Here is a 24,436-nt window from a genome sequence, read left to right as displayed (position 1 = left end):
AGGTTAGGTGTTAGGATCGATTTCTTCTCAGAAAGAGTGGTGCTGCAGTGGCACAGCTGCCCATGGAATGGTGGGATCACCATCTGTGGAGGTGTTCCAGAACCGTGGGCACTGAGGGATGTGGGCATGATGGGGTGGGTTTGGGTTGGACCTGTGGATCTGAGAGGTCTTTCCCAGCCTTAACGATTCTACGACTGCGAGCTGGCAGGTCTGGCTGTTGGATGACAGTGTTCATCAAAAGAAACCAGTAAGATTTCAAGCTGAACAGGTCACTGAAACTGAGCTCTGAGTTTATCATTAGGGCTCTCCTCCCATCTTGGCTGCATCTCCTACCAAGGCGTACGGTTCTCCCGTCGGTCACAACCACAGTGCAGGCAGATGCCTGTGACACCAAGAACCATAAAACAGCACCGGATGGACGTGTTTATGCACCCATGTTGAGGAATAATCAAATCCTGTCTGTGATACCAACAGGATCGGGGCTGAGCCTGCGCTGCTGCTGTGTGTCTGAGCTTCTTCCAGAACAGACGAGTTGTTGGTGTGGGTGTTTTGCAGCTGAGAGCTGAGAGCTGTGAGCGTGGCTGCAGGAGGCTGGGCAGTGGGGGGAGTTGTGGCCAGTGTGGTTCAGGCTTTCTCTTCTGGTTTCTGAGCCTGCTGGTGCGTGTGGGTCACGCATTTCAGGCTTCTTTTTCTGCACTCGCTATCTGTCAAGCTCCAGCTGCCCAGGACAGCACAGGTTGATGGGATGCCAGTGTGATGCTTCTGTGGGTGAGGAGACGTGGGTGCTTGCAGGGCTGAGCAGTGCTCCCCCAGCCTGCAGTGTAACCTCGGGATTGCAGGCACCATTTCCTTGAAGCTGCTGCTGGTTCCTTCCCAGGGTTGAGTTAAATCAGAGCGGAACAGAAAGGTGATGAGGTGGTGACGGGTGCCTGACCTCCTCCCTGCCTCTCCTGGGTGCATTGGGAGCAGTGTTCCTCTGCCTCTGAGATCCCACCCTGCCCCCCTGTGTCCCTGCAGCATTGCTGGGCTGGGACTCCGTGGTGAGAAGCAGGAGCACAGCTGGGACGGGTCCATCTGTGCCGCTTTGGGTAGGGACCAGGCAATTGTTCGTACTTGAATAAAGGCCCAATTGTGACTAGAAATGTCCCAACTGCTCTTTTCTTTTTTTTTTTTATTTCTTTTTTTTAAAGAAAAGCAAACAAAATTGGAGAACAGGCCGGGGTTGGGGGGGGAGTTGGAAGTGTTGGCCAAAGGCAAGCTTCCCATCGCTGTTCTGCGTGGGGCTGCGAGTCCTGCGCGCAGCATCAGGGGCTCGGAGCGGTGCTGTGAGTCGCTCTGCCTGGTCCGACGTAGGGCCTGGGGGTGTGGGGCAGAGGGTTGGGGCTTCTGTAGTGCTGTAGTTCCTGCCGGTGTCACAGGGAGGAACTGGGGGCTCTGCTGCTGCAGCCTCAGCTCCTCTCGGGCTGTCACTGGAGATGGATGGATGCAGCCAGCGCGGTGTGCAGAGCAGTGCCCGCTCCCTGCTCCCTGCCAGCTCGTTAGGAAGACGAAGGAGGTGTCAGGAAGATGAAGGAGGTGCAGAGGTTGACCTGGCAGGGAGCGTCCCTGGGGTGCTGCTGCCACCTGGTGCCACCGCTGCCCGCAGAGCGGAGCGAGGTGCTGTCCTGGTGTGACAGAAAGGAGACGCTCTGTGCTGCACGGGGTTGTGTGTGTGATTACTGATTGCCCCTTGGGATGGTGATTTTGCTGCCAGTGATGGAGTGGCAGGGCCGGCTGGCAGGCAGGCTGGAGTTAATTGTGCTTACAGGCGGTGGGCAGTGGAAGGCAGTGCCCTATGGGGGTCTGCTGCAGTGCAGGGCTCTGTCCTTGGCCCCTGCCCCCTGCACTCCTGGGTCACAGCTGGGTGGCACAGTGAAACCCTTCCCCAGAGGCATTTTTCAGGCCCCGTTTTCCCCCCCAGGCTCTGACCCTTGCCCCTGTTTCCATCTCCGCACCCCATTCTGTGTTCCTGCTCCCTTCCCTCCCCCTTTGGCCCTATTCATTTCTGCCCCAAAGCCATTCTTGTGCTCAGGGCTCGTGCTGCCCTGTGAACTCCTCTGGCACCTCCAACCCTCCTGTCATCCTCCCCCCTCCCTTTTGCTGCAGAGAAACTTATTTTCCTAGAAGAAGACAAATTACTATGCCAGCATCGCTTCCTTTCTCTGCGTTTCCTGCAGCTTTGCCCTTTCCCCACAGCAGACACAGGTTCCTCTCACCCCTGCCTCCTCTCGCCTTCCTCTGAACCCTTCCCTATGCTGCATGGTTCCTTTTGCTTTAAGCAACTCTCTTGTGCTCCTGTTCCCCTCCCACGACCAATATTTCCTTTCTTCATGGTGTGCAGCCGATCCGGCTGGCAGCCCTCACCTCCCATCCATCTTTCCTACCGCAGCACAACCGCTGATGCGAAGCCCTTGAACTTGGCAGATCTCTGCACTCTTCTCACACCATTCAGGCTCTTCTCTTCCGTGGCTCCTGAAGTCCCTTCCCTACCTGGCTGCCCCTCTCCTCCCTCTCTGCTTCTGCAGTGTATCTCGCTGGGATCCACGTGGCTGTTTGGTGCCCCGGCTGCTCGCTGCTCACCTGGGGTAACAGTGCCCATCCTTCTGCCCAGAGAGCTCTCCCTGCTCTCCCCAGACCTGACTTAGAGCACAAATGTGCCCCGTGGTCCCACCTCGCTGCTCTCCCGGTTGCTCCCAGGACCCGGAGCTGTAGGTATCCACGGCGTTACCTGGAGGCTGTGGGGATTCACTTGGTGAAACCTGGAGAGGAGGCATCTCCCCCATGTGACATCCCATCAGCTGCACAAAGGCTTTTTCATAAGCCCGATGGAATTTATCCAATTCTGAAACTTCACCTGCCAGTAATTGGATTGAGTTATATCCCCGTCAGCGGAGTTGCCCAGAGCTGAGTGTATTTTGCATGAATACTTTCACACATTGAGCAAGGCATCTCTTTGTTATTTTTTAAGCTGTGTACGTGAGCTCTGCTGGGTCCTGCTGTGAGTGTGCCGTGGGGCTCCGGCCGCCTGCAGGCAGACAGCAGTGCTTCCTGCTGCCCATTGCTCAGGGAGACATCTTAGGCATCCAAACGGATGCTTTCCAGGCTGCCTTGCTAATTCCTACCTCTGGGTCTGCCCGTATGCACGTGGGTTACGACAGCTTCCCATAGCAGAGCAAGCTGGATGTTTGGCCAGGTGTTTGCCGTGACTTGGTGTTACCACCACGTTCCTGAGCTCTGGTAGCTCTAACTTTTCTCTTGTTGCGGACCAGCTGTTGGTGGCCTCGGATAGAAGCAGCCCCTGGGCCAGCAGCTTTGCTTACAGAACAGGGAGCATCCCATGCAACTTACTGTGCGTGTAACCGAGGGGCCTGGCCATTCCATCTGTAGCCTCTAATTAGCTGAGAGGCCCAAGATGGCTGTTTTATGTCACTTGGGATCAAAATAAGGCTATCGGGGCTCCTGCTTGTTGCCTCTAATGCACCCTGTTTAACATCAGGACTGTTTTCCCCTGCTAAGTGCATTAGGGCTAACCGCCCCATTTGAACTGAAATTAAAACAAAATTTTTACGAGGTCACGTAACTCGTGATCCCAGGGCTTGGCTCTATGATTAGCAATGCTGGAGCAGGGCATGGGCAGTAAAAAGCTGTAAAGCAGGGTGAGCTGTGTGCAGTGCTTTGCCCAACCCGGGTGGGCTGAGCAGCACTGCCTGAGCACCAGGGCGAGCAGTGGGCATCGCTGTGTCCTCCCCGCTCTGTGCCCATGTGTTGGCGTGCACTGCCATCAGGTACTGCTGTGGCTTCCTTAGGGCTGTGGATTGCAGCCCAAGGACTGCAGGAGTCCTTCTCCCATCCTGGCAGAGGGAGGAGGAAGCCCTGGGCTGCCCGCATTCCTGCGTGCTGAGCTCATGGCTGCTGCAGGGCCGGGCGCTTTGCGGGAGGGAGGAAGCGAGGAACTGCAGTGGCCATGAGCAGAGGTTTGGTGAACAGATACAAAGCGTACAGCAGGAAAAATGCCTGCATGTGGTCAGGTGTTATCAATAATTCAGATGGCTGCAGATCGGCAAACAGAGCGTGTTTAAGCAGTTTCCTCCTTGAGCTGAGTGTGTTTTCACCTGGCTGGTGAGTCCTGCAGGCACTGCTCCTCACTGACTGGTGTGCTGCTGCTCCCAGGGGAATGCATTTCTGAGCTGCTTCCTCACTGCTGCCATTGCTGTGGTGTGGGTGTGCAACCACACGTCCTTCTGTGCTGGGATGGAGATGCCAGTGTGGAGGGAAAGCGCTGAGCAGGCATGCAGAAGGAGAGGGATGGCGGTGATCAGATGATTCTGTAGCAGGGGAACCTTGAGGAAGGCTCTCTTTCTCCCCATAAATCCCAGCATCACCCGTGGGACCGTGCAGGGACACCATAGAGGCCTGTGCAGGACTGGCTGATTGCCTGCTGCCCCACAAACACCTCCACCTGTGGGCAGTGCTGCTCCGGGCACAAAGCTGGCAGGAGGAGATGGAATGAATGTCTGCATTTTCCCTTTCCTGAACCCATGAGTTTGATTTTAGGGTGATTTTCCCAAGGATCACAGGGATCTCCGAGATCCTGAGCATCTGTCAAAGGATCCTCCCCGGGTCCCTGAAGCACAGCAACCAAACCTTCAGCTCCCCCCCCCACACAAGGGGAAGCCATGGGCTTTGTGTTCCATTGAGCCATTTCCATCAGGGCAGCTGCCAGCGTGTTCTGCATTGTCAGGAGGAGGAACGTTCCTCCTTGACTCCTTTCCTCCTGCCCTTGAGTAACACAGAGGCTGAAAGGAGAACTTCTCCCTCGTTAACGAGCTTTCCAGCTGTTAATTTTAAGGTTTGCCCTTTGCTCGAGCTGCAGGCTCGTCCCACTTGGTGTCTTCAGGAGGTGAAACAAGGTGGAAAATGGGCAGGGAGTCTATTCATACCAAAGTATTGCTGCTGTTGATCTGAATTGCTGCAAATTACCTTTCTTTTACTGCAGGTGTTTCTGGTGGAAGAAGGGGCAGAGCTGTGATTGACCCAGCAGGTTTTGGACGGTGCCCAAGGATGGTGAGTACATGGTCTGGTCTATCTATGTCCCAGTGGGGCTGCTTCTTTTTTGTGGCCAACAGCTGTGCTGCTGCTAAATGTGAGAACAAATGTGAGAAGAAGAACAGGAACAGGTTGCCCAAGGAGGCTGTGGATCCCCATCCCTGGAGGCATTCAAGGCCAGGCTGGATGTGGCTCTGGGCAGCCTGGGCTGCTGGTTGGCAACCTGCACATAGCAGGGGGTTGGAACTGGATGAGCACTGTGGGCCTTTGCAACCCAGGCCATTCTGTGATTCTAAGAATGCTGCAGTAGTATGTATGCATGTTATGTGATTGCATAACATAAAGAGCTCTGAGGTGTGGCTGTATCCATGATGCTGTTGGTAAGGTGAATTTACCTCTAAACTTGTTCTTGGAATATACAAGTAAGGCTGGAATCCTCTTCTGCCTCTTTGGAGTACAGACACCCATGCATTGCTTTTGGCTGATTCACTTCAAATCTTAAAGCTGGGAGTTCTCCTTCTGTTCCTCTCTCACTTCTTAATGAAGAATTAACTTCATGTTAACAGTGTGCTTTGGTGATGCTGAGATAGCAGAGATTGCACAATAATTAGTTTGCAAAAAGCATGATTTCAAAGAATGCGGAGGGGCTGAAACGCAGCCAGGACAGCCAGATTGCTGATAACTGAGGTAAGGATTTTGTACTGTGCTTTCTCAATGTTTTATTCGCCCTTGGTAGGTTTTTGTTCCACACATTCATCTAACCTGCCTTCAAAACCAACTGGGGAGCTGCAGCTGTGACGTGCTGCGGCAAGGAGCCGCACTCACCGAGGAGTGGCCCCTTCTGCTCTGACTTTGAACCACTCTGTAGCATTTTGGTTGGTGGCCACAAGTTTTTGTGGATCTGAATGCTGGCACTGCCTGTGAGCTGTTCCAGCCCCGGAGCATTCTGTGGATCTGTCACATTCCCTTTAGCTCTTTGACCTTATTCTCTGTTCAGATGTTTGCTCGTATCTCTAATCCTTGTCCCTAGTTTTGGGGCCTCTACCCCTTTCTGAGGTGCATGGGCTGAAACTTCAGACTTACATAGATATGGAAGCCTTTGTTTTTCAGTGGGCTCCTCTTACATGTGTGGACAGATGCTTAATCTGAGCCAGCCCTTAGTTTTAACTACGAACGGTTTGATTACTTGTAGCAAGCAGGGGAAGGTAGAGCTGTCTGACAACCTCTGCTGGATCCTTCCCTGAGCTCTGCTGGGACTTTGGGTTCAGTGCAGATCTGCAGGTGGTGCTGGAGGCCAAGTGCTGGCAGTGCTTGGGCAAATTCAGCCAGCTCCACTGGCTGCTTGGCAGTGCAGTTCCCTGCAGGCGGGCCGAGCTGTAATTAATTACCCGTGATGTCTGTAGTGACTGCAGTCAGAGGGCAGAGCAGCAGTGCCCACTGGTTAACAAGGACACGTCCCAGAGCTGGTTCCTTGCCCCACAGCACCCAAGTGCGGAGCTGCAGCTGCTCTGCCATGCTTGGTGGGGCAGCAGTTAAGGGCTTTGTTTGCATTGGCTGTAAGAATCTCTTCATTTCTCCCCCAAAGACTAGCTGCAGCTGAAAACGACCTTAAGGACTACTGGTGGTTTAATCCTTAACTGTGGCTAATTGAGGTCCTAATGAGCAGCCAGCACCTTAATACATTACCTAAAACTAACCTTGCAGGTGAGTGGGCACAGGCTCAGCTCTGCCCGTGTGCCCAGCTGCTCCCTGTGCCCCACTGCTGTGACTGCAGGCACTGAGTTGCCTTCGTTCCCTTAGGGTTAGGTGCTGTGGGGTGGCTCAGCCACCACATCCCATCTTGCTGGCACGGGGAGCCATGTCCTTCTTCTCCATCCCAAAGGCTCCTCACCCCCTGCTTGTGTTACACGCTTACCCTTGGGAGCTTGAAGGAACACTAAATGCAGAGCATAGCAGACCTACAACCTCATCTGTCATCTTTTAAAGATCAGAAGCTGACGCTGACCATCCCTGTCCTGGGTTATGGGATATAAAACAGTAACGTCTCCTCTTCATGTGAGCTGAGGGTTCTATTTTTGGAAGGCCACCTGAGTGGCTCAGCAGGCCTTTGGTTCACCAAGCACGGCTGTAGGCTTTGAGGAAACGAGCTATTTTTGTCGAGACCCAACACAAAGCTGCCCTTTGTGCTGCAGGAGCAGAGGAGGCAGGACAAGCAGCCCTGCTGGCGGCAGCTCTTCAGCCATCAGCATCCATTCGTGTGCAGAATGGGGATCCATTTCCACTTCTGGGATGTGGGAGCGTCTGCCCGAGGCAGTTACCTCCTCCTGCCTGTTTCCCCTGCTGTTCTCCCTCAGTGGGGTGGATCAGGGCAGCCCCAGGGGCAGGGCTGTGTGTTCCTCTCTGCCTCCATTGCCACAGCCCCATTCTCTCTCTGCAGGAGTTCTCTCCCAGCGTGATGCTGCAGTGACAGAAAGCCCCACCACCGCCACGCAAAAGCAATAGCTGTGCTGCCCTCTGCCTAACGTAGGAGCACTGACAGCAGCTGGGTGAAATGGAGGACAAAGGTGCTCCGGGATTGGGAAGGGCACGCCTGTGCTCAGGGCTCTGGCTGTGGGAGGTTCCCCTCTGTGCCTGCGTGGATGTACGCGTGCACAGCACTTGGAGGAGCCCGGCTGTGTGAGAGGAGCTGTGTCATCCTGGTTTGGTCTCATGATGTTAGCAACAGCAGAGGGAATACCAGCTGGGGAGACACCTGACTTGGCATTTAGGAAATGCCGTGAGCGAAGGCAGCTGAAAGGAGGCTGCATGGGCATGAGAGCGGGGATTTAGTGATGTGAATGGTTGCAGGGGCTGCGCTTGCAGCAGAGAGAGGTGCGGGTGGTGCAGTTTGAAACTCTGCAAGCCCCTTACATGTTGCTTAGGGGTGGGTCTGCTGTGCACCAGGCTTGGCTCTGGGGATGCCCTAAGCTGGGTACAAGTCCTCTTCTAACACTACAAATGCAAAAATATTTTACTTAAAGGGCAAAGTCTGTTTGTGGATGTTAAGGGCAGCTTAGATTGGAAATTGAAAGCAAGGATCAGACGAGAAGCCCTTTAGCCCTGCACAGCTGCAGCTTAGGTCTGTAAAGGTCCCTCTGCAACCTGAGCTGGAAGCAGCCCTGGTGCCAGCCCCAAGGGAGCACTGCATCCCACCCACCTGGTCCTAACAGCCCACCAGGCTTCCAGTCAGGTCTGCTGGGGCACCCATATGTGCCAAGCAAGTGCTGGATCAGGGCGGAACTGAGACGGTAATAGGATTTGGTGGCAGGCATGGTAGGGCTTTTATCCAGCATCCAAATAGTACAGCCTGCGTGGTCTGTGCTCCTGGGTTCCCTGCAAGGAGCTCGTTGCCTGGGCAGGCAGCACAGCTGAGTGCTGCAAAGCTCCGGGAGCTCTAACTTAACATTTTCGTAGAGAAATGCACAAATCCCTTTGTGTGAGTGCAGAAAACCTTTCGGGATGCTGTTGGTGTCGCCAGCTGGAGCTGTCTGGTGATGGCAGGGTGCAACGTGGCAGCTGCCTCTTGGAGAACGGCAGCCAGTGATGGGAACCGAGGTGGCATTTCCCAGAAGAACGCCGTCCTGCGGCTCTGGGACGGCAGGGCTGCGAGCTGGGAGCGCGCACAGCACCTACAGGGGCTGCGATGAGAGCGGGCGGGAGCCGGGCGTCCTGCAAATCCCTGAGCACGCGGCAGCTGCCGGGGTGTCCTTCAGCAAAACGAGCGGAGCGGCAGAAAATGGAGAGCTCTGTGCCGGAGGATGGAGCCGAGCGTTGCGGCAGAGCTGTGGCACAAAGCCTGCTCGCTGCTATTGTTCCCAGCACTGGCAGCCATTGCCACGGGCCCGGACCGCGTCTCCCGGCAGCCGCTCGAGGAGGAGATCGCGCCGGGCTCCGCGCGTGGGGACGGGAGGGGGAGAGGAGCGGTGATCCCCGCCGGCCTCTCCATTTTCTGTCTCGCCTGTCGGGGAGACGCTTAGATGGCAGAGCCCCGCTCCGCGTCCCTGCGAGGTAGGTGGAGTCTGGCCGTCCTCCGCCCTCCTTCCCTCCATTGTCAGCGCTGTGAGCGCGGCACCTGCTCCGGCCGCCGGCTGCAGGGATGCTCCTACCCTCCACCAAGCACTGGCGAGGCTGCGGCAATCCCTGCGCCGGCGCCCGGCAGCCGCTGCCGGCAGCAGCACGGAGCCCGAGGAAGGAGATGCTGCTTGCGCTCGGCTGCCGCCTCGGGAAGTGAACATGAGTCTGCCAGGCCGCGTCTCCTGCTCCATGCTCAACTGCTTTGTAAGTGCTTTTTTTTGTTGTTGTTGTTGTGTTTTTTCCACCTCCCTGTCTGTTCCAGAGCTGCGTGCCAGCTCTGTGCTCAGACGCTGCCCCGGGTCGGGCCTGTCCTTGAGGCTGGGCCCTGCTGCCCCAGCTTGGCATCCCGCTGCTTCTCACCGAGGGGAGGCCCTTCTCCTCCCTCCACGTGCCCCAGGAGACACCGTGGGGCACCATCCCGGTGCCGTGGCCCAGCCCAAGGGCACAGCAGGCAGCTGAAGGCCCTGTGGCTCCCTGCCTGGTGCTGGGAAATCGCCGTGCAGAGCTGCATTGCCGGGGAGCCCCGTGCTCCCACACAGCGAGGCTGCGAGACTCCTCCTGGGGGTCCTGAGCTCCATCTTTTGTGTCCTATGGGAAAGTGGCTCTGCTCGGAGATCTGCAGGAAGCCCCCACAGCAGGGACTTGTGGCCGAACGGCTTCAAGAGCTCGCTGTGCTGTGAGCAGTGAGGGGTGCCAAGTGGCCGCCCCAGGAGGGGGCTGAGCCTCACACCTCCCCACAGCAGGGAGGGACTCAAGGACGCCAGGGCTGCTCTGTCCCAGTTCCCACTGCCTGCCAGGTTTTCATTGTGAGCTGCCAGGCACTGATGAGGGGCTGCACTCCCTGCTTGGGCCCACCCCACAGCCTGACCTGCACCCGGGGCGGTGCCGCTCCCCGTGCCCCCCCAGTAGCACGTGGGGCCCGGTGGGTGTCTGAGGAGGTGCTGCGGCCGTGCTGGGATGGATGCTGGGTTTCACAGCTGCTCAGGCAGCTGGCCGTGACCCCCACCGCGCCACACATCTCCCTGCCTGTGTCCCAGGAAGGGCTCTGCTATGGGGCCGTGGGCCTTTGGAACAGGACGGGGTCCCGAGTCGGGTGTTCAGCACTGGACGTGGGCCACAGACAATTTCTTTTTAATCTCTGATGAAGACATATGGGGATTTGGCATCCTTTTAAACATAACTGAAGCGAAAGGGTCGGGTTCTCATTTCTTCAGGTTGAAATCTGGAGGTTCTAGCCCAGGCAGCTCAGCCAGAAAGGTATTTTGTTTTAAATTCTCTATGATACGTAATGCTTGCAGGACAGAGTGTTTCCTAATAACTGCTGGAGCTTGTAGGGGAGCGCTGGGGAGCAGCAGGCATTCTGAAGAAGTGCTCCTGCACCCAAGTCCTTTAACACGTGGAATGGACGCATCCTCAGCCTCTGTCCTCTGCTGATGTCTGGGTGCTGCTCGCTTGCATGAGGTGGTCAGGCAGAAACCAGGCTGAGAGCTGATGTAAGATAGGACTGGGATTTCCTGAGTGATTGCATGTTGACAGATTCCCCATTTAGACACTCCTCACTGCCCCAAAAGGGGTGTCTAGGCTCCGTGTGTCCCTTCAGGGCACCTCTCCAGGCCATGTCAGGCTTCCCAGGTTCAGTGCTTTGCAGGAAGAATGCCCTGCTTTGCTGCTGGCACTGCTCAGGTCAGGCTTGTTGTGATGTGGGTATACCTGCACCCGATTCCTGTAGGATTGTTTCACACTTCCATATTCTTCTCAAAAAAAAATCAGGGTCTGCACAATTATCTGAGGGCTAAGAGTGAAAGTAAAAACTGCCCTGAGAAAGCAGTCCTTGGTAACAGCAGGAAGAGGTCAGAGCTGGGCTGTGGGTGGAACCCTGTGTGTATGCGTTGCTGTGGTTCCATAATGAAGCTCACAGGGTCACCTCTGCCATGATAAGTCACTGTCACATCCCTCGAGGTGCATCATCGAGGTAATCTGCTCAGCTTTCCACGAACTGTGGGGCTTGAAGAGACACAACTCGGAGACCTGTGTCAGATCGCTGTTGTGCTGTGGGTATTGTGCCGTAGCTGGGGTCAGGGAGCTGTGTGCAGAGGCAGAACATCCATTTCCATCCACAGGTCAGGGGATCCCCAACACGTTGTGATGCCAGGAGCATCCTGCAGCCCTGATTTTTTTCATAGCATGCAGTAGCTGGGGCCCTTCTCTCAACGCGTGTTTTCTTTGCAATGCAGGGTGAGGAAGGCCCCCCCAGTTTGGAGTACATCCAGGCCAAGGACTTGTTCCCTCCAAAGGAGCTTATAAAGGAGGAAGAGTCATTGCAGGTAAGGAAGTAAGAAGACAGAAATCGTCCACTTTGAGATGCAGCAGGCTGAGCTCTGTGACGTGAAACCTGAGAGCACTTCTCCAGGCCCGGACGTGCTCTGGAGCTGCAGGTTCAGCAGTGCTGTACATCAGCTCATGCTGGCAAGCCCTTCCATGTGCATGGAGGCTGGGAACAGCTGCTCAGTGCTTGCTGCCCTGCTTCCCAGCCCAGCCATGACTCTGCAGCGCACACAGCATCACATCTGCCTCTGGGAAATACAGCTGGAGTGTGATGCGGCGCTGCCAGGCTGGGTGTTCCCCATCCTCCACCTGCGCTGGCAGTGAGGAGCAGTGATGCTCTGGTGCTGTGCAGCAGGAGGCCCTCTGTGGGACAGGTAGCAAGTCAGAGCTGGGCTGTGCCATAGGAGGCAACAGCGTGCCATATTGCAACAGCTGATCTGGCTCTCACATACGTTGCTCCTGGCATTTTCCTGCTGCTGAGCTGGTGGAAAGAGGAGTCTCTATATTGTGCCAGCCTCATGCTGCAAGAGGCCCTTGAAAGAGACCCAGCTACTACTGCTGCTGTGCAACAGGGGCAGCAGAGCCAAACCTCCTGGTTTTCCTCACTCCTTTAGCATAGTCTGCTGCCACTTCATCCCTCCTGTGGCCAGAGCCAGGCCTGCTGCGTGTCTTCTTCCCACTGCTGCAGCAGTCCAGTTTGCTCAGTGGCCAGCATTGTCTGGTAACCAGTGCTGGGAAGGAGGACTGAGATGTGGCAGCTGCAGGCTTGGCTGGGCAGAAGCACACGGGCTGAGGATGCTGTGGGGCTGCAGCCTTCAGAGGGTGGAGTCCTGCTGTGGCTGCAACACAGGCGAGCTAAAAGCAGCATAGGAAAGCGTGCATAACAGACTGCCAAAATGAAGAGTATGTTTTCTTACTGTCAAATAATTAATATTTTAGAGACTTTTCAGACAGGTGCCAGTCTCAGGTTATTATTTTTGTACCAGTAACTTAAGAAGGAAGGACTCCTTGGTACAACTGCCACTCTCGCAGCACAAGTCTGAAAGCCAGGGAATTCAGTTTTTAGGCAGTATGTATCCAAACCATAGAAACAGCTCAGAAATAAAAGCTGCGTGGTCTGACTTGTACTAATTACAGTATAATGAATTGTTTAATCAGATGCCCTGCCTGGAAAGCAAAGGGCTCTGGTTGAAGTGATGAACAGTTGTGACATTTCTGTACAACTGGTTACCAACACCACCTGGAGTGGGTGGCATTCAGGGAACGAGGAGCCTACTTAGCTAGAGAAAAAGGGGCCTGGCGAATTTTAGGGTGGGACATCTTTTTATTTTTTTCCACAAGTACACAAAAAGAATGTAAAACTTGGCCATCTACCAGCATCCCTTGTTTTAAAATTAGCTACAGCGTGTTCTGGGCTGATAGGGAAAACCAGACAGATATTTGATTTATCTGCTATCTGGATTAAAAAAAAAATCTAACATAGTACAACCAAGCATTGCATAGAGATTCCTTCACAGCCTGGTTAGCAGAAGGTGGGCCAGCCTTTGCCATTTACCTGCACTGATACCCAGCAGCCTCGTGGTGCTGCTGACCCCTCTCTCTGGGGCTGTACACCACAGAGGCAGTGGGAGGAGCAGCCCTTGGCACTTCGTGGTGCTCAGAGCCCCCAGCATGCATTGAACTTGTCATTGTCTCCCTTGCAGGTCCCGTTCACTGTGTTGCAGGGTGAGGGAGTGGAGTATCTTGGCCATGCAAACGATGCTGTGATCGCCATCTCCAACTACCGGCTTCATATCAAATTTAAGGATTCTGTGATCAATGTAAGTCTGGATCTTCCCATTCTTTCTTCCTAAACTGTTACCTCTTGCAGTATTTTGGGGGGGAGTAAGGAAGAATGGTTTGCAACGTGGGAACTTGGCCTCTAAGTTGCCGAGCCTGACGTTGTCTCTTGTTATCGTTGGTCATGGAGTTGTTGGAGTGCAGGTGGGGTGCTCCTATGGATGATAATTAGGTCTTTCCCTTGTTCTTCTTTTTAAAATCGAGCATGAAGCTCAAGGGTTTTAAGAGTGGTAGGATACCGTTACTCAGCATGAGAGAGTCAGCTGGTGGGAGCCTGAGGCTTTCTCTCACTGTCTTTTATTGGAGCCTTTGTTTGGTTGTGATTTGGTCTGTAACTGGCCCGTGGTGGGAGACTGCCCAGGGACAGACTAGAAATCAGGCTGGTGATTCTTGAAGGAGACTCTGTGCTGCATCGTGAAGCTTCGTAAACCTTGGAGTGGGTTTGTAGTTTGGGCTGGGGACTGGTGTTAGCTGATAGAGCCACGACTGGGCACCATGGGCCTGTCGGCAGGGCTGCTGTGTCTGCTGCTGCGGTGTGCTGCCATGCCCTCCTTCTGTCCCTTGCAGGTGCCTTTGAGGATGATGGAAAGTGTGGAGTGCCGGGACATGTTCCAGCTTCACATCGTCTGCAAGGACTCCAAAGTGATCAGGTATCCCTTGCTGTAGATGCCACTGCAGTTGCCACAGTCTGCTCTGACACCTGCCTTTGCACTGTCATTGGAATGAAGCTGTTTCTAAAGGTTGCTCTGTTTTTTGTAAGAATTGATGCTTTGTTCCTTTTTCTGGTTAAACAGAGCTCCCTGTCTGTGTCCCAGAAGGGTGTATGTACTCGCTGAGTATGATTTGCATTTGCAGGTGCCATTTTTCCACCTTTAAGCAGTGCCAGGAGTGGCTGAAGAGGCTAAATCGAGCCATTGCCCGCCCTGCTAAGCCTGAGGACCTCTTTGCATTTGCCTACCATGCGTGGTGCTTAGGAGTCTGTGTTGATGAGGAAGATCAACATGCACATCTGTGCCGTCCAGGTAAAATCCTGGCCTGTCCCCTTCTTGTTTATCTGTCCAGAAGTACAGCGATGCAATTGTTCATAAAGTGGTTTCTCACCATGTCTTGGATTGTGCTGTAGCCATGGCCCAAGTCCATCTTGCTCAGGAGCATCCCACAGCTGGCCCAGCTGATGTCCAGATGCAGCTGGATAACAAGCACAGTAAAAGGAATGATAACAATATGCAAAATATGGAGCATTCTGAGGCGGCAGCACTTAAATCCCCTTTCCCTTTCTCCTTGTGAGTGAAGGAAACATTCCATACTTCAACACTTTCATCACAATAATGAGACAGCTCAAGCAGCAAATGTCATCTGCACTGAGGCAGCATAATTAATATCAGCACACCTCCATCTCTTCTCCAACACTTAGAAATGCCATGGCATTCCCAGCATTCGGTCTGCAGAGGTGTTTGGCTCATTCTTGCACAGGCTCAAATGAAATATTTGAATCCATATAGAAAGAAAAAGAGCTGTGATGGTGCCCTCGTGTGGATCACGAGTTTGCCCTCTCCTGGATCACAAAGTTCATTTGCGGTTGCTTTCTTTTTGTAAAGCTTCAGTGTGAATAAGAGGAAATTAAATAGTGTGATGATCGTGGCTTTACATTTAGAAATTTGCTGGAATTAGAGGAGAGAAGCAGTAACCTGAGTGAGATGTGCAAACACAGGTTTGTATGGAGAGATGGGGGATAAATAGTGCAGCTGAAAGGTACTAAAAAGAAGTCGGGAGGGGAAAAAAAGTAAGCTCTGTGTTTCTGCTCTGCTCCAAACACCAGAAATTAGCAGATATTTCATGTATTTCCTGTAGAGAAAATATTATTCTCTAGCATAAAGACATTTACCTGCAGAAATTGTTGTGGCTGGAGATATCAGTGAGGCAAAGAACACTTCAGTATTCGTTTATTAAGGAGATTTGACACTCAAGCAGCAAGGACACCCAGTATTTGTAAGATGAGACAAAAATACGAGGGGAAATTATGAATCAGCCTTTGAGAGCTGTCTGGAAGATCTGCCCCTGGGTTGAGTTGTTCACTACTCCTCTGCAATGGGCTTCCCAGTATCCACTTTGGAAGGGAAAAGTGGATGGAATGAACGCTGCCATCCAAAACACACGTTGGCAGAGGAGAGCTTTCTCTGTGCTGCTCTGTGCACTGGGACTGGGAGGTGATCTGACTTGACAAAAAAAGCAGAGGAACCCCTGCGAGGGACCAGGCTTTATTGTATCTAAAACAAGAACCCTGCCATCCAGCTGTCCTGTGGTTTCTCTCCAGCCTCCAATAGTTGCTCTGGAGCTGCCACTAATATTAAAGTTTCATCAATAAATACTCTGTGCTCCGCTATTCCAGGTGACCACGTAAGATACCGATTTGAGATGGAGCTGGTGAGGATGGGCTTTGACTTGCAGAACGTCTGGCGAGTCTCTGACATCAACAACAATTACAAGTGAGTGTTGCACCACCAGGCCTCCCTGTTCTCCTCTTTCCTTTCTTTATTCCCATCACAGTTCCCCCGCAGAGCTGTGGATGAGTCAGGCTCCAGCTAATCCTCCTTCTGGGTCGTGCTAGCCCTCAGGCAGATCAGCATATGAGCGAGTTCTCCTTTCTTTCCTCCTTTCATGTCACGGAATTGAAGAAGAGTACACCCCAGACATAAGAGCTAGCAGCAGTTGTAGATGCTGACCCAGGCAGTTTATAATGTGGCCATAACTCCTCCATGAGGATGGTTGGGAGTCCGGGAGAAATCATCCATTGGAGGGTTGCCTTTGTGATCAGTCTCTCTAAAATGCTCATACTGAAAATTTAAAAGCTTACATAAAGTCGGGCAGCTGTTCTCTTGTGTCAGGAAAGCGGGGATGAGGCTCTGGAGGGCTGCCGTGGAGCTGAGGGGTCTGGGAATGAGCAGGGCTTCTTTAGTTTGCTGTAGGAGGGGCTGAAGGGTGACCTGCTTGCAATCTACAGGGCTGGAAGGCAGTTACAAAGTGGGTGGAGTGAAGCTCTTCTGACAGTGGCAGGTGGTAAAACAAGGGAGCAGTGGTCACAAGTTGCAGCTCGGGAGGTTCAGATTGGACACGGGGGGAAATTCCTTCTTCAGAGTGGTGCTGTGCTGGGCCAGGTCCAGGAAGTGAGGACTCTCCATCATGGGACCAAATCAGGTCCCAGCCTACCTGGTGTTGCAGGTGGTCCCACTGTGGGCAGGAGGATGGAGCAGGGATCTCCAGAGCCCTTTCAGCTGAGCACAGCAGCTCCTTCAGCCTGTCCTGTGCTCCTGGAGGAGCTCATGGAGAAGCGCTTCCGCATTCTTTGCAGCAGGTGGCATTAAGCCAGCAGGTTTTTACTAAGCGTTGAGTCACATATTCATTTCTGCATTCCCTATAATCCCTGTCTTGAAATGTCTGGGATCCCTCAGTCCTTTCTCTATTTCTCAGGCAGTAAAAGCATCCCCGTCACTTTTGTATCTCCAGTTTCTTGTGGAGACCATGAGATGCCTCAGGTGTGCTGGCTTGGGGAAATCCCCGAGGAGTTCTGAGTCTGCTGCCTCCTCTGGTGTTTTCTGAGGATTCAAGGCATTGAGCACTGCCTTTGGGATTTGATTTAGAGTATCTTCTTAGCAGTATCACATTGTTGCTTTTGGTCTGTTATGTGGCATTGTTGGCAATATTGACACAGTTCATCTGAGAACTAAGACAGAGGAATTCTTTTCCCGTCCTGCTCAGTGGCAGAGCGCACAGCTCCGTGCTGCAGGCACATCTGTCTCCTTGAAAGCAGCCGCGCTGCCCCTCAGTGCAGTATTCTGGGATGTGGTTCCCTCCGATTGCCTCAATGCCTCCAAGTGAGGTTACCCACCTGTGCTTTGCTTCCTGGGAGCTTTGACCCCAGATATTAGCCAGCTTCTCTGAAGACAGATGTTTTAATTTTGTCCGAACCGTGGAGGAAAGAACTTGAAACAAACCTCGGCAAGCTGGCCGTGCTTTCCTAGGTTTGCAGAGCTCCTGCCTAGGGATGCTGGCAGGTCTCAGCTTCCCTTCTTAGCAGACATCCCAAGATCTTCGAGGTGGTGTAACTGGCTTGTGCAACTCTGAAACCAGTTCTCTCTTGCCGCTCCAGGGAGTGTGTCTTTAAATCCTGCCTTGGCTTTTGATCATTACCACCTGCCTCTATTCACAGGAATCGGGTTACTTTTTAACTGTTTATAGTCTTTTTATCTTTTATTTCCCAGCATTGGCAAAACAGTGTTGTTAGAGACAGGATACTCCAAGGTAATGACTTTGTTCGTTGTCTTTCAAGTCTGCTCTGAGATGTCCTTATCTGGTAACTATTATCTTCTTCCTGGCGACAGCCATCATAAAAATAGAGCAATACAGGCATATAATAGCCACTCCTTCAGTCTTGATATAAGTATACTCTTTCAGCATACCATCATAATAAAATTATTACATAATCCCTTCGTGGCTTTTACATCCTCAGTCATCTCACGAGTGTGCAGTCTGAGAGCCCCCAGCAGTGCAGCCCAGCTGCCAGAGCTAAAGTTGTTTTCCTGTTGCTCACAATGCTGAGGTTTGGTGCACATAGAGTTCTTCCACAAGTAACAAAAAATCCCCACTTTTCTTTCACTGTTGATGCTTATTTCCAGCTTTGATCTTTTTATGGTTGTGGTTGTATTTATTTTTTGGCTTTATGAGGAAAAGCTGCCTGGAGTGCCACGTTACTGTTTGAGACAGCTGATGTTTCCCACTAATTTCTGTGACTGCTCTTAATTCATAGTTAGTCTTGTTCAAAGCCAGGCTGGATGTGGCTCTGGGCAGCCTGGTCTGGCGGTTGGTGACCCTGCACATAGCAGGGGGTTGGAACTGGTTATCGTTGTGGTCCTTTTCAACCCAGGCCATTCTGTGATTCTATTTTGTTACAGTTCTCTACAAATCACGATACTTTCCTCCATGCTTTTGGGAGAGGTGGTACTTCTTGTTCTTGCTTGTATTTGCTGTATGAATATGTGGACAATAGGTCTAGAGAGACTGCTAAGGGATGAAACCCACGCTTTTACATTCTGTGAAGGAGGATCTCTTTCACTGGACTGGTTGTTGCCTTTGTGGCAAGAAGATGCTTCATCTGTTCTCGTCTGTAGGTGTGGCTTGTGCTGATTTACGTGTTTCTGTTGTTAAACTCCTTTTCCTGGGGTCAAACCTCAATTTCAGTGCTGTTCTAGGTCAGCGTGGTCCCATACGCACAACACAGGACTCCCTCTCAAATGAAAAAGGACCATTTTAGGTCTGTAACTGTTTCTTATCTTTTCAAGAGTTACTCAAGACTTGAGGTGAGCTTCCTTCAAGCCTTTGGTGAGCAAGCTGTAAAAAGAAGCTCTGAAAATCCAAATCTGGGCAGCCACACGCGCTGTCTGCTTTGTGGATACACGACGTGCCTCCTCTCTCCACAAAAGCCGTGTTGACTCTTCCCAAGTGTGCCGTATTTACCCTTGCAGTGCCTGTGACAGTCAGTGACTTTGTGCAGCAGTCAGGCTTAAGTGGTTTCCCACGTTTGCCCCAGAGAGCTTTTTACAAAATCGATGCTGTGTTTGCCACCTTTCAGTGCTCTGGCACCCGAGCCAATGTAAGCAATAGCTTACACATCTCAGTTAATCATTCACCTGGTGCATATTCGGGTTGCTGTAGCAATGTTGGGAGAGCATTATCTGGTCCTGCTGATTAGTTGCTCCTCATTCCTCGCAGATAGTTCCCCCGTGTTAATCTCTCAGTGTGCCTTTGTCACCTGTAAAACAGGGATCGGTCTGGCAGCCTCTCTGTGTGCTCACAGCAGTGCAGATAGTTTTGATTTTCTGCTGTGACCGTGCTTATCTACCAGACCTTTAGGTGCAGTAGCAGGCTGACACCTCCAAGGTGGTGGAAAAAAGTCTTCGTAGTTTTAATTTCTTCATGGGGCATTTCTTAAAACCAGCCTGACCTGCCTGATTTTCACTGTTTTTTAATTGAGGTTTCTGTTTGGCTCTTCTCAAGTTTGTGCTCTTTGGAATCATTTCCCCAGGTTGCCCAGAGGTTGTGGATGCCCCCACTCTGGGAGCACTCAAGGCCAGGCTGGACAGGGCTGTGGGCAACCTGGTCTGATGGGAGGTGTCCCTGCCTATAGCAGGGGATTGGAATTAGGTGATCTTAAAAGTCCCTTCCAACCCAAATCATTCTATGATTCTATTTGTAGGAGGTTGTTTTACTTCTGAAATCCAGCTTTCATTCACTGAGAATACCTCCTTTTGATCCTCCTTGATTGTTGACTGTTTGGTGCCTTTCCTGCATTGCATACTGATGCTGGTAGCTCTTGGCCTCACGCTCTTACCTTCACATTGTCTAGGAACAGACCACACTTTGTTTCCTAGCTCAGTTATTCTGGTCTTCCTACAAAGCTTCTACTCTGAAATCTAGGGTACCCCTGATAATCTGTCTTATACCAACTTGCTCTTAAGCCAGCACACTCCTTTATCCTGGTTTCTGGTTTCTTTTAGCGTTGCGATCTTGGCCTTAGCAGCACAGGTCTGTTTGTCATTGTCTCATTGCTTGGTTTTGTGCACCCTCCTTAATTTTGACTGAACTTCTCAGGGCTGTCCTGTGTCCTAGCTGGAACTGTATTGACTTATTTGTTGTGGTTTTTTAAGAGTGCAGAATCTCAGTGCCTTAAAAGATGTTCTCCTGTACTGAAGTTCCCCTGAATGTACTCTCCCCAGTTTTTAAGACATCTCCCATAATGTTTCATCTGAAGTACCAAGAAACTGATTCTGCTTTGATGTAGATGAACGCTCTTATTTTACAGATTGCAGCTACTCAAAGCTCCCAATAAGCACTAACCTTGCTCAGCACACCCTTGTTCTCTGTCACACTGCTGTGCGATTAACTTCCTGGCCAGTTCCACACATGGAATACGAACACCACACACAGCCTGGCCTGGCCTTCAACCTGTTACCTGACAGCTTCAGTCTTGTTTCCTGGCTTCCCCTTCCATGCCCTATTATTATCCCACGCACCCACCTTCCCTTCTGCCCAGGGCTTTCTAAGCAGCTGTCTGTACCCCATGTGGAGTGACATCTCCTTGCAGGGCAGGCAGGTCTGTGCTAGCCTGACATCCCAGCAGCACTGAGCTCTGTACCGATGCCCATTACCACCAGCTGGGTTATCCTATGCTGAAGGGAGCACCGGCCATGCCCTGCATTTTACCCACTGGGTCATTTCACCTTCCTCAGCCCTGAAACATTCCTTCTAAGCGACGTGGGTTGGAGCTTAGACCTGAGGCTGCTCTTTGATGTTCTGTGGGCAGGACTTTGTCTGCAGGAGCTGCAGGGCTCAGTGGGTCCAGGATCCAGGCAGTGCTTTGTCTGTGGGTCTGCGACCTGCCCTGCATGCAGCCACATGCTGTGAGCCCCGAGGCACAGCAGTTGCTGCATTAAGCAGGAAGCCCAGGGGAAGTGAAGATCTGCACTGCTGGATCTTCCCTTGTGCTTCGCTTTGCTTGCACTGCTCTCAGCCCTTCTCCCCAGCGTGCTGTTTGCCTTTCCCCCTCTTTTCCTTGGGGCCCCTCTTGTCCTGCTGCTAACGCACTTAACCATTGGGTTGTTAATGTTTTCTTAGGACTTAAGCATAAGGTAATCATGGGCTAATCATAATTAATTATTGACTGCGCATTTTTGAAAGCACTGTGAAAAAACCAAAACCCCATGTAAGCTCTCATGTTTAAACCCCAGCTGTATTCCAGAGGTGTCCTTGGGAAGTGCTGTGATGCTTTGCACAGGCCCAGAGGTGAGGCCTGATGTGGAGGTTGTCTTCTCCTAGCTCACTCCTGACAGCAGTTTCACTTTACTCATGTTGAAATGGTACTGAGGCAGATAGGAAGAGCCCATCCTGCATGCAGAGTTTGGGAAAATGTGAACTGCTCCTGCACTGTTGTACAATTTCTCTGGTACAGATTTTGGTTGCTAAGTCTCATTTTGCCTTGCTGCTTTCTTTTTTTCCAGGCTTTGTTCCAGTTATCCCCAGAAGCTGCTGGTGCCTGTCTGGATCACTGATAAGGAGCTGGAGAATGTGGCTTCGTTTAGGTCGTGGAAGAGGATCCCTGTGGTTGTGTACAGGTAAACACAACACAAACAACTGCTCTCCCCAGGCCCCTGATGGCTGCCCTTTGGGCAGGTCTGCAAGCTTGGTCTGTGCTGGTAAAGCAGGACACTCTTCCAGAGGGAGTTGTGGTAACTGCTGCTTCTTTCTTGCTTTAGTTAGATCTGAGACTGGGGGTGATTTTGCTACTGTTGGAGATGCAGCAAGGGCACAATGTCCAATTCAGGTTCTCCTTCTCTGAGTTTCAGAGTATTTTGATGAGATGATATGTGCCTAGCTTCTTTGAAAAGAAGTCTTGGCCAAAAGGAGCCTGCTGCATGGCCCCTATCAGCAAGGTGGTATCATAGAATCACAAGGTTGGAAAGGACCTACAAGATCATCTAATTCAACTGTCGTCCTGTAACCATTATTACCCACTAAGCTACTAAACCTCATAGCACCTCATCCAGACAAGTAGGTCCAGCAGGTCCATCCAGGTCCTACCTTTCGGTACCCATCTGCAAATCATTTCTGTTTTGAGTGAGTTGTGAGAGTTTGTAAACATTGAGGTAATGGGGAGGATGAAATGTTTGCTGGTGGCTGAACATCGTTGAGTCGATAGCTGATAAATACAGGGAGTGCCTCTTCCCTGGTCAGAGCAGCCTTCCAAAAATCATCTGCATATAGGATGTATGCGGCGAGGCAGCAAGTAAAGCAGAGCTTTTCAGGGCAGGGGGTGATTTCTCTATAAACACAGCTTCTAGGAGACTAGCGTTTTTGAAACAAATGGGAAGTTGGTTGCATAGGTGTGCAGGAAGATACCTCACCCAGCTGGTGTGTGTTGTAATGTATATTGTGGTTTCTAGCATTAGACTCGGTGTTAGCAATTATTAAATCCAAATTCAAAAAGCTTTGAAAATACCAGAGCTGCACAACAAAGCAAAGCTCAGGGAAGCAGTAGAGCCAGGAAGTAAAAACAGGCAATTTATGCACACCTTAACTGTACGTCGCCGTGTTACGTGGTTTGTGTTGTATGCTGTTGGACGCTGGCAAAGCGCAGCGTGTTGTTTGTACAAGACCTAAATCCTGCAGCAGAAGAGTAATGAGTGCTGGTTATCGGATGGAGCTTTGCCCTCTTTGTAACCAAGTCAGTTAAGAAGTTAATTGTGTTTGTGATTACTTTTGCTAAAATTGGTCTGGCACTGGAGACTGTCCCAGTGTGCTTCCCCACCCGAGGGCAAAAGCATGTCTTTCTGCTGCTCTCTTACAATTATTTTGTTCAGCAGTTTATAACATCACTATGAGGATACCCAGTAATTTACAAACTGAGCTGCAGCCCTCTGCAGCCTGGGATGAGATTACAAGGTGCTGACAGTGATGCTACAAGATGGGGCAAGGCCTTCGCCATCTCTCTCTCATCTTCATGCACTCTTTAGGCTTTGCTCCCAGAAGGAAGCGTTTGGCCAGGAGAGCCAGTGAGGGCCGTGGTGTAGTGCCTTGTGCTGTAACAGGGGAAGGGCAGAAACGCACACCTCCCGCTCAGCTCCTCATCACCCACAGCTCAGGACAGTGGGCTCAGCTGCATGCACCCCGGGGACTCAGCCACCGCGGGTCTGGTTGAAAGAGCTCAGAGCTTCACAGGGATGCGGCTGAATTCCTGGCTGATAGACAGATCTGTGAAGTGCGACACCAGAGAGATCACGTTATCAATTCCCTTACAAAAAGTAGAGTTGAGCTGGTGAGCAAAGCAGAAGCACAGGTCTTCACTGCTGGTTCTCAGTGGAGATGCACAGTGGAGATGCAGGAGCCTGCAGGCACAGTTCGCTTGTAAGGCAGCACAGAGGATGCAATTAATTATTTAGCTGACTACAGAGGCAGACGGGCACGGGGTGCCAGCCGCTCCTCGGCGCTGCGCTGTCTGCACAGCCACCTTCAGAAGTCCTTGGCACTGCACTAGCCAAGAGCTGCTCACGGATGCTTCCAGTCACCTTTATCTGTGCCCGCGCTGCAGCAGGCGTCAGGGAAGCAGCAAGCAAATGGTAGACGTTTGCGCAGCGCCGTGGCAGAGCACACAGCCTGGGCCTTCTGGTCGTGCTGAGTGGGGCAGGGCTCTCCCCTGTACACCGGGAAACTGGGAACACTTGCAGGCATGCATCTCAGATGGGACCCTATAGGTGTCACTGAGAGGCACTGCTCCGGAAACCCTCTCTCAGCTGTTCCTCATGTTTTAAGCCAAGCTGCTCAGAGAGCTCTTAGTTGCAGCTTTCTGGTTGATTGCTGGGAGTTAGGTAGCATGTGTTAGGAACATCAGGCGTGCTCCAGCTTTGTGCTCTGAGTGAAGCTGGGAGTGAAAAGCGAACTGATTCAATGCAGGCACCTCCTGCTCCAGCTTTGGGTTCTGAAGGGGGCTTGAGCCATCAAGACTAAACTGAGGATTATTAAGGAATAATGATGGCCCATAAGTAAAAATGCTACGGCACTTTGCACTGTTCCAGTTTCAAGGATCACTTTCTTCAAGGAAAACCTCAAATAGGAAAAGAACTGAAAGGCTTCATGTGCTTGTGGTGAGCACAGAGTGGAGCTGTGTGTGCCCCGGGCTGGGGGAGCTCAGTGCAGGCTCAGGTTAGGCTTTGGTTCTTCCACTGGCACCTGTTGCACTTTCTGCTTACTGATGACTTCATGCTCGTTGATGCTGGCCATGCTTCCTTGTGTTTATTAGCACATCATTATGTCTCGTGAAACTGATTACCTCAAGACCATGCCCTGCCCAGTATTTGTTGCTCTGCTCAGAAGTCTGTGGCACCGAGAATTCCCTGAACGCAGTGTGACTCTTTGGCCACGTTGGTAGCACTGCGTGAAGCAGTCCACTGCTGACTGCAGGTGGCTTCACACCACCACAGCTGAAGTCCTTTTCTACCTTCTGTGTCCCGAGTGGAGCCGTCACACC

At 52.0% G+C, this 24,436-nt stretch overlaps 1 protein-coding gene across 3 annotated transcripts in view; it reads left to right on the top strand.

The window, feature by feature from the left end:
* Positions 1 to 24,436, top strand: part of MTMR4 (myotubularin related protein 4) — a 40,945-nt gene that overhangs the window by 5,991 nt on the left and 10,518 nt on the right. For 2 of the 3 annotated variants that reach the window (XM_031556425.1, XM_010721840.3), the window contains exons 2-8: positions 5,036 to 5,103; positions 11,433 to 11,522; positions 13,227 to 13,343; positions 13,930 to 14,012; positions 14,218 to 14,384; positions 15,752 to 15,848; positions 21,414 to 21,527. In XM_031556425.1, the coding sequence (XP_031412285.1) occupies positions 5,101 to 5,103; positions 11,433 to 11,522; positions 13,227 to 13,343; positions 13,930 to 14,012; positions 14,218 to 14,384; positions 15,752 to 15,848; positions 21,414 to 21,527 (671 nt within the window). In that variant the 5' untranslated portion in view covers positions 5,036 to 5,100. Of the gene's footprint in view, positions 1 to 5,035; positions 5,104 to 9,217; positions 9,403 to 11,432; positions 11,523 to 13,226; positions 13,344 to 13,929; positions 14,013 to 14,217; positions 14,385 to 15,751; positions 15,849 to 21,413; positions 21,528 to 24,436 lie in introns of those variants that run through there. The other variant, XM_010721839.3, reaches the window with a different exon arrangement.

Source organism: Meleagris gallopavo, chromosome 21 (genome assembly GCF_000146605.3).
Source record: "Meleagris gallopavo isolate NT-WF06-2002-E0010 breed Aviagen turkey brand Nicholas breeding stock chromosome 21, Turkey_5.1, whole genome shotgun sequence".
Classification (NCBI taxonomy): Eukaryota; Metazoa; Chordata; class Aves; order Galliformes; family Phasianidae; genus Meleagris; species Meleagris gallopavo.
The sequence above is the reverse complement of the archived record's forward strand: the minus strand, read 5'-3'. Positions and strand labels throughout refer to the sequence as shown.